General features: G+C 40.0%; 1 protein-coding gene across 1 annotated transcript; it reads left to right on the forward strand.

The window, feature by feature from the left end:
• Positions 1 to 48: 48 nt before the first annotated feature.
• FAM199X (family with sequence similarity 199, X-linked) lies at positions 49 to 8533 on the forward strand. Its single transcript, XM_082488073.1, has 6 exons — positions 49 to 331; positions 3156 to 3375; positions 5054 to 5203; positions 5529 to 5690; positions 6514 to 6774; positions 8083 to 8533. Exons 1-6 carry the CDS (start codon positions 144 to 146, stop codon positions 8251 to 8253), a joined length of 1152 nt encoding a protein of 383 aa, XP_082344199.1. The 5' UTR covers positions 49 to 143; the 3' UTR covers positions 8254 to 8533.
• The last annotated feature ends 1217 nt before the right edge of the window (positions 8534 to 9750 follow it).

A 9750-nucleotide genomic window follows, 5' to 3' on the forward strand; every position in this document is an offset into this window, starting at 1 on the left:
GCCGGCGCCGGAAGGAGCCCGCCGCGCCGGCCGAGGCGCATCCCGGGACCGGCCGCTCATGGTGGCGCTTGCGGCTCGGCCGCTGCGTGCGTGAGGCGCTCGTCTCCTCCCCGCCGGGCTGCACCGGAGCCGTTCCCGCTGCCATGACCGAGGAGCCGTACGAGAAGTTCCTGGCCCCCGAGGAGCCGTGCCCGCTGCTCTCGCACCAGCACCCGCCGCGGGGCGGCAGCTTGAGCCTGAGCGACGAGGGCTGCCTGGACGTCAGCGACTTCGGCTGCCAGCTCTCGTCCTGCCACCGCACCGATCCGCTGCACCGCTTCCACTCCAACAGGTCCGGCCGCTGCCCGCCCGGCGGACCGAGGCGGCTGGGCGATGCCGAGGGGGGGCCGGGGCGGGCGGCGCGGGACTGAGGCGGCCGGAGGCACGGCGGCAGCTGCGGCCGGGGACCCGTCGGGCCGCCCCTGAGGCGGTGGCGGGGTCGGAGGTGGCCGTGCGGGGGGCCCGTGGTGCCCCCCCCCCCCCCCCCCCCTCCGCTCCCTGGTGCGGTGTGAGTGTGCCCCGGCCGCGGGTGCGCCAGGTAACCCGCTGGCACGGCCCCGCTCGGGTTACGCTTCCCTTCGGCGGGGCCGTGAGTGAGCTCGGTCTGGTTCGGGCTAATAACATTACAGTTGTTAATCGGTGTGAGCTTGGTCGGTTTTTAAGATGTATTTATTGCTTTCCCGAATTGTTAAAAACGCCGTTTTGAGCGCTGTAGGACGGGCAGCTAGAGAGTGGGTGTGTTTGTAATGAAAAGCAGGCCCTGCCTGGCACCGAGCAAACCTGTCGAGGTTCAGAATGAGTCAGGCGGCTTGGTGACTGCACCGACTCCTGCAGAAGCGTTTCCATCCCATGCTACTAATTAAGCACAAATTATTCTGTCTAATTTGTAGAAAAGGTCTATTCCAAAAATGCAAATGCAGCTCTACAAAGAAATTCCAGGTGTGCTTATAAAATCAAAACCAAACAGTCCTGCTTACCTAAGGACCTAATTCTGCTGCTATTTATGCATAGTATTAAACTTGAATAAAGCAATAGCTTTTTTTGTGAACGATTTGTAAGATTTCAGTCTTGAACATATGTATGGGATAGTTTTAGCTACTGTTCTAACGTTGCAAGATACTTTTACTGGTTATTAGTGTTTCTGCTACACCATAATGAAGAGTGACTAATAAGGTAACTTCGATTGAATTTGTATGAAATCATGGAAATTACACTTTAAAAGTGTCATTCACGAGGACAAGCTTTTAATTATAGGTTCTTAAATAATTCAGCATGAAGAGCCATGATCAAATATGATACAGTTTCATGGTCTAGTTCTTACATTGTAAGACCCTATTGTGACATGAACAGTAAGATGTATTCATAGCATATCTATAAGATAAATGTGTGATATTCACCAAATCTGCCTTTAATCAATTTTGTATGTTTCTCTTTGTATTGCCTTTCACTTCCTGAGTGCATTATTCAGGCTTGCTTATTTTACAAACTCAGGTTTGTAACCCAGGCAGCTTGAGTGGGTATTTCACTTCTTTGGGCAAGGGCATGCCCTGTCTTGCACTGATTAAGCCATTGGAAATGCACAGCTCAATCTGTGGGGTTCACATATTTTTTAAAGTTGTGAGTAATTTTAATGTAGCTTCCACATCTTGTTAATCCAGTTCACCCCAGCAAGTACAGCAGCCCCCCCTAGGTATGGGAAGGCGAGGGCTGACTGCCTGTACCTGCGATGATACTGTGTACCTGGAGTATCTGTGCATAGCTAGTTGGTGGTAAAGCCTCTGTACCCTCATCATGTGTTTTGATGGGTCTGGAAGCTTTGTCCAGTTTATCTTTCCTTTCATCTATATTTCATGAATAGTGAAACTGTAGTAATGTTCAAAAGCATGCTGTGTCACCACGCTCATATTCTACTCTATACTGATTGATTGCCCTGCCCACAAAAGTCTGTACCAGTAAAACATTGCACCTGTGTAAGGGATGCAGAAAGGAAGGGAGGGCAAGATCTCCTGAATATGCTAAAAAAAAGGTTTTGAAATGTCTTTAACATTGGATAAATTCATTGCTGGCCAAATAGATGTGGAATGAGTCCATCACAAACATATTTGGCCAACTTGGTATGCAGCTTAAATAATGATGGTGAGGACCAGCCTTTCTGGGTGATGGCATTGCTCAGCTTTTGCAGTTGGATAGAGGAATGTTTTTCTAGTTAGGCTGCAGTGGATAGGCTGATGGAACAGGAGTTGGTTGCATGGGTTTGTGTGGTGAATTTTAGAAGCCCTTTTCAAAATGTTTTGGCCATATTGCAGTGCTGTGCTGACTCATAGTTATCTCGACCTACTTTTCACCAATATGTAAAATAAATCCAGATATGGAGACTGATTTCATGAGCTTGTTAAATTCTGGCTTACTCTTATTAGAGTAGAACACCTGTTCTGTGAAGTTTGAGTCCCCGGTTGCTTTTCTTTAGCAACAGCATTAGCTAGCTTTTTAAATGAAATTATGAGGGGGAAAAAAAGTGTTTAGTTTTGGCATGGTAGCATTTTCACACAGGTCATTTTTCCACCTTGCAGTGTCCCATTCCAACAGCACATCCACTATTTTTGGCATTCAGAGTTGAAAATGGTGAATAATGGAACCTTGGGTATATCCACAACGTGTTTCCTTATTAAGCCTTAGTTTTGTGGGGGATTATCAGACCAGAATTTCTTTATGACTCCTATTTGTCCTGAAGTCCAATTGATTTACTTCTTAATTTTGCTTGTTTCAATTCACATGGAAGTTTAGATATATTGACATATAGGAAATTATACTTTTAGTTTGGTGTAGTTAAAAAAAACAACCAACCAACTGAAAAAAAAAAAAGACAACTTACACACTACAGAAATCATGGCTCTGGGGTGGAAACTGTTAATATATTAAAATAAAGGGGTAATTATATTAACTGTGTATGGAATTTTGCCTTGCCATTTTTAATGTTGAATTCGCTTTGGTGTTGCTTGTACTTGGACGAGCAAAGTGGAGATAGTTTCATGAGGTGTAAAAGAACTAAGCATTTTTTCAGGACATGTGATGCCAATATGTTTTCTGCTTTCTATTTGTTTTGTCCTGTTTTGCAGGTGGAACTTAACATCTTGTGGAACCAGTGTAGCGAGCTCCGAGTGCAGTGAGGAGCTATTCTCATCGGTTTCAGTTGGTGATCAAGATGACTGTTACTCACTATTGGATGACCAGGAGTTCACCTCTTTTGATTTGTTCCCCGAGGGCAGTGTCTGCAGTGATGTCTCTTCTTCCATCAGCACATACTGGGATTGGTCAGACAGTGAGTTTGAATGGCAGGTAAACTTGTTCCACTGTAAATGTAAAATTTTGTATAGACTATTAAGTGCTGGGTTTAGCATTAATTGGAAAGTCCTCAGCATTTGTTTCTTGGTAACTACTGAACGTAAGAGCAGCTATCTGAATCTTCAGCGATAAAGAAAATGTTTTGTTCCATTTTATTCCAGCGTTCTTAATCTGGAGGAGAGACTGAAGGTCAGCTCTTTGAAGAGGGATGCTTTCATATTATGGTAGTTTGGTTTTAGTGACCGAGATGTGTCTTGTAGCCATGAGCTTAGATCCTTTGTACTGAGGATCTTCCCTGCTGATGAAATCTGGTTATACGTGTCTGCTTCCAGTGATTTGGTTGTATTAAATCTTCCTTTGGAATGGAGCTAGCACGTAGTTAAAGTGTAGAATCTTTTACCATAGTTTATTTCCATCTTTTTTTTTCTGTGCTCGTAAGAGTACAGAGCTCACTTTGTTTCACCAGGACGGGAAAAGTGTGGAGGTGAATCACGTCCTCCTTTTTCCTAGTCTGTTGGATGCAGTCCTGGCCAGGTATCTCTAGTTTGTGGTAGCCTTCTTTGTTTAGCAGTTTTTCAATTGTGATATGCAAATATTTTTATATATTATAAACTTAAATTGACTTTTTATATTATAGACTTAAATCAACTGTGAATGTATGCATAACTTTGAAATAGGAGATATGGTGCTCGGAATATACCAAGGAATACTTGTCATAAAGCTTAGTCAAAGCATGTAAAGAGTCTTCTAAGTGCAGTATAAGGACTGAAAACACTGATTTCAAGAAAGCAAAAATCCTGTTCCAGAATGAATGAATGATGCAAATTAACTTAAGATAACATTGACTGAGATTAGCTCTGAATTTCTTACTGTTTAGTCTAACTGCTAATCTCTGTGTATTTTGTATCACAGAAGTTACAAGTCCATTTGTATAATGCAGCCTGTAGGAACAACTGATTGGATCCCATTTCCCATGTCTGATTTAGCTGACAGCATGTTTGATTAGTAACTAGCTTTTTTATTATTATTCTTTGTTTTTTAAAACAAGCATGTCTTAAGAGACATACTTATTGGACTTGTAGGATTTTGGAAAGACTTTTGTGGCTCTTTAAGGTGTTATCTGGCAGAATCTGAGCATGAGTAATCAGACTGTCGAAGTGCATTCAGAAATTACATGTCAGTTGTTAAGTGAAACTAGCTAAAGTTCTGCAGTTGCTTCCAGGAAAATGACAGTGATTTTAATTGAATTGTCTTGTGTAATTATGGGGTGTGGTATAAATTACAAACCTACGTTGGAATGATCTTTAAACTGGATTTATGCTTTAAAGTGTGAGGGTTAAATTTAGATTTGGATTGTGATGGACAATTTACACTGATGGAGAAGGGAAATAGTTGAAATGTGACATCATTCTGCTATTTTCTTTAATGCAAATTTTTAAAAAGAGGATTGGTAAGTAGAGAATAGTGTGAATTGAGTTTGCTGCACTTGCTGTTAGTTGGAAGATTCAAAGGAGTACTGCAGTGTTATAATTATTAAGAAGTTGTTAGAGTACATAGCTAAGCGATGCTTTGCTAATTTGATGGTATGTTTTGAATTGTTAATAGTGTTAGAATGACTTTAAATCTGCCTACTGTATTCTAAGGCTTTGTTCCTTGTCTTGCATATTACAAGTTGCCTGGCAGCGACATTACAAGTGGGAGTGATGTACTTTCTGATGTTATACCTAGTATTCCGAGCTCTCCTTGTCTGCTTCCGAAAAAGAAAAACAAGCATAGGAATCTTGATGAACTTCCATGGAGTGCTATGACAAATGATGAACAGGTGAAATTGACTTTTTTCCTGTGTGAGAACTGTAATATACAGAAGAACTTTCAATTAGTGTCACACCTTAAAAGATATACTGATTGCTGTAAGCGTAAATGTAGACCTAGGCAGTACTGCTTGATTCTTGAAACCAAATCTTGTCTTTTCCATCTGTAGTACGCAGTTTAATAATGTGTACTTAAGTTTTTACCCTGAGTTTTTGAGGATACTCAGTGAAGTTAGAATCGTAGGAAATGTGATATTTGAGCACATTTTATTCTGTTGGTCCACTCATTTATAATCAATAATACTTTAAAATGACCTGCCTTTCTTTGGATCCTAGGTTGAATATATTGAATATTTGAGTCGCAAAGTCAGTACAGAGATGGGCCTTCGAGAGCAACTTGATATTATTAAAATTATTGATCCTGCTGCTCAGATCTCACCTACAGATAGTGAATTCATTATTGAATTGAACTGTCTCACAGATGAAAAACTGAAACAGGTAAGTTCAGGTTTGTACATATGACTCTGGGGTTTCAGAATCTGATACGTCTTGCAAAATCTTTTACAGAGTTGTGATCAATTTTTATACATGAGCATTAGATGTAGGGAGATACACTAAAGCACAATATTGTCAATGAGGGAAATGAAAGTTCAAAAGTATATGGTAAGTATTAAACCTTTATATAAAAACTGTGGTTATATATTCTCAATATGTGTTAAGCCTAAGGGGCGTGTGTGTAATGAGTTATGCTGTGGGCCCAGTGCCGCTTATGAATAAGCGTATTTCACTTTATGACCATCAACTGGTTGAGGATCTTCATTTTCTCACTGAATATAAACTAGCATTTAAAACTCCAAAAGATTGGAGTTCATTGGGGAAGACCATAAATTTCATGTAAAAAGGGATGTAGAAAAATGTGTTCTAAAGATATTACAAAATACAAATTATAAAAAAGAAGGGTATCTGGTATGGTAGATATACGCTACTGACTTCTTAGTCTTTGTACTGTTGTGATGTGTTGTTAGGAAAAAGTGCAGTATCCAAACAAGCTGAACTCCTCATTATTAATCTCTATTTGTGATTATGATGAAGGTAGAGATTGAAAATGGAAAACGTTCACTGCTGTTATGGGCTTGGCCTATTTCATTTTTCAAACGTTTTGTAAGTATCATCTTAAAGTAGAAAAGTACTGCTTTTCTTACAGATGCTTTTGTTTGAGTATACTTGGTTGTTATTAATAGGCAAATTGTGTTTTTTCCATGAAAAGGAGTATCTCAGTACAGTATTTGGCTTGAGTAATTCTGCTGCCTCTGTTCTAAAGGTGAGAAACTATATCAAGGAACATGGACCTCGTCAACGGTCTGCAAGGGAAAGCTGGAAGAGGAGTAGCTACAGTTGTGCAAGTACCAGTGGTGTGAGCGGTGCCAGTGCCAGCAGCAGCAGCGCCAGCATGGTCAGCTCAGCAAGCAGCAGTGGTTCTAGTGTTGCTAACTCCGCGTCAAACTCAAGTGCCAATATGAGTCGAGCGCACAGTGATAGTAATTTGTCCACAAGTGCTGCGGAAAGAATCCGGGATTCAAAAGTAAAGTTTCTAATTATGTACATGCGTATTAAGCTGTCTAACTTGTTATGGTTGCTTATGTGATCATAACTGGTATATTTGTATTGAAGGAGCATGGTTAGTAACATTAGCTAAGCCAATGCTGACTGTTTCCTCTGGCGTGACCATAAGGAATTTGAACTTGTGCTCTTCCCATCGCTTCTCTTCGAAGTGAAAGCCTGATGTTTGTATGTAGTAAATCTTCTCATTACTTTTGTTTAGAATAAGGTGAGTGGGGGTTGAGTAAGGGCTTGTGTATCTAAATTACTTCTTTGAATGAACACACAGTTTTAGCAAAAAAATTTATCCAAGATTGATCAACTTAATCTGGGCATGACTTCAGGATAGTAAAGGCTGCTTTGGTTGTGTTTTTTTTTTTTTTTTTCCCCAACTAGAAGTTTTATCAGGCTTTTTGAATCTTCAGTTTATTCTTCTAACATGTCTCATGAGATGACTTGGTGAGGGGTGACCTACTGAAGCATAGAATCATAGAATCATAGAATCAGTGAGGTTGGAAGGGACCTTTAAGATCATCAAGTCCAACCATTAACCTACCCTGATAAAAACACCACCACTTCTAAACCATGTCCCTAAGCACCTCATCTACCCTTTTCTTAAACACCTCCAGGGATGGTGAATCCACCACCTCTCTGGGCAGCTTATTCCAATGTTTAATAACCCTTTCAGTGAAAAAATGCTTCCTAATATCCAATCTAAACCTGCCCTGACATAACTTGAACCCGTTTCCTCTTGTCCTATCGCTTGTCACCAGGGAGAAGAGGTCAGCTCCCATCTCTCTACAACCTCCTTTCAGGTAGTTGTAGAGGGTGATAAGGTCTCCCCTCAGTCTCCTCTTCTCCAGGCTAAACAACCCCAGATCCCTCAGTCGTTCCTCATGTTTCAGTTAAAGCAGTACTGTGGCACTTGTCCTGTCTCCATAATTTCAGTTTCAAGTATGGAGGAGAGAAGCCATTCCTGCTTGCTTTTCAACATCTCAGGTTGTTATTGTAGGACTGTAATATTTCCCCTACAGTAAAGATTCTTCTGATCAAAGACTCAGCTATGCAACATCACAGGGTGATGATGTGCCTCATAACCCAGATGTGGTAAATGGTCTTGGTATTTTAATATTAGATACGATTTTTGATGAATGTTTGCACCCCTCTGAGAATTCATTTTAGTTATTTTTCAGAGCACACATTACTTCAGAGGTTAACTTATATTTGCAAGCTTTAAAGGTGGTTTCTGCAGAACAAAATCTTATTTTCTGTGTCTTCTGTATTTTGATAGAAACGTTCCAAGCAACGGAAACTACAGCAAAAGGCCTTACGCAAGAGACAACTGAAAGAACAAAGACAAGCTCGTAAGGAAAGACTGAGTGGGTTATTTCTTAATGAAGAAGTGCTTTCTTTAAAAGTGACTGAGGAGGACCATGAAGGAGATGTGGATGTTCTAATGTGACAGGGGTGAATTTATCAGTGTTCTTTCTAAGCCTTAAATGTATTATCCTTATTGTTTACATATATTTCTTGACCAAATTTTGATTAGTGCTAACAGTATAAAATTTCTCAAGTGTAATTTTGGTAAGAAGGTCTAAGTATTGAGTAACTTCAGCTTTTTGAGACTAACGGTGCAACAAAGACTTCAGAAACTTAACTGACTTCTGAAAAGCTGTTGAATAGATACAATTTTAAGGAAATTTGAACTTGGCTAACATGCCAACTTACTTGCAAGACATACGTCTAGGGGTGCTTCTGGATGACACTAAGCATGCATTACTGTGCTTCAGCTTTTTTGTTTTTTTCTGACTTAGAGTTAATATTACATTTGCCTTGTTCTGTCTTCCTTTCCCAGTATTAGGAAGATTGCTTAGCATGAGGGAAAAAAATCTTTAGTTCTATAGGGCTTTCTTCAGTCTTGCTCTTGGATCATGCAAAATCAAAGTACTGTGATAAATCCTTTTCTAGAAATTGCGATTTAACTCAAACTACACAGAAAACAAGAAGCAGGACTTCTAATGCAGGAAATCTGTAACACAAATAATGCCTAATAATGTAGTTCTTTAGGAAGCAATTAGAATTCAAAAAAGCAATTTGCAAGCTTAGTCTGCAGAGAGTTGTTTTGCTGCTCAATGTCTTATAGTATGGTTGTTACCAATAGTTGACCAGTACATCCCTAGTATTGCTATGAAAAGATTCAAGTAAAAATATCTTTATGCATTGAAAGTACACTAATCTGCAATTAAGTTGTCTAGGACACTAACAATAGCTAAAAATGCTACTGGAAACAGAAGTGCAAACAAGTGGCACATAACTTTGGTTGCTTTTTTCCCCCAGAAGCAGAGCTAAAGAGATTCATGTTGTTGGCAAGAGAACTTAATTAATGCAGCTGTGCTTTTTAATTGTATGTTTATCTGAGGATGTGTCTTCTGTGTGGGTTGTTACACCATTACATGTTTCAGAATTCTCCTTTTGTTGTCTATCTGCTTTTGAAATTTCTCTTGCTGAGAAAATGAGGTGAAATCATGGCTTTCAGGTAGGGAGGTAAAAGTAGTTTTAACCTATTTCCGAATTCTGACAATCTGTAAGGTGACTTTCTTTATCTTGGAACTACTTACTACAGAACTCCTTTTCCCTACAGCTGAGATAAAAATGGTACTTCTAAATTTCAATGCGAAACTTAAAAGATCATAAAAGTGTTTTCTAGTTCTGAGTTTAGGAAGTAATTTTTCATTATCTTGAGGCTTCATTACTTTCATTTTGCTTTTGTGAATTAAGGAGTTTGGCAGTTTAGTGTGGCCACAGGTGCCTGTAATTGCAGGATATAGCCTGCAGAATTGCATGATCAACTTTATATAGGACTACTTGCATTCATTTAGCATGTCCTACACAGACTTATTAGCCGTGACAGCTGAAGTATTTTTCCTTCAGAAGTGTCATTCCTTGTAGCCTCAAAATA

The sequence above is a fragment of the Vanellus vanellus genome (assembly GCF_965231255.1).
Source record: "Vanellus vanellus genome assembly, chromosome: 10".
Classification (NCBI taxonomy): Eukaryota; Metazoa; Chordata; class Aves; order Charadriiformes; family Charadriidae; genus Vanellus; species Vanellus vanellus.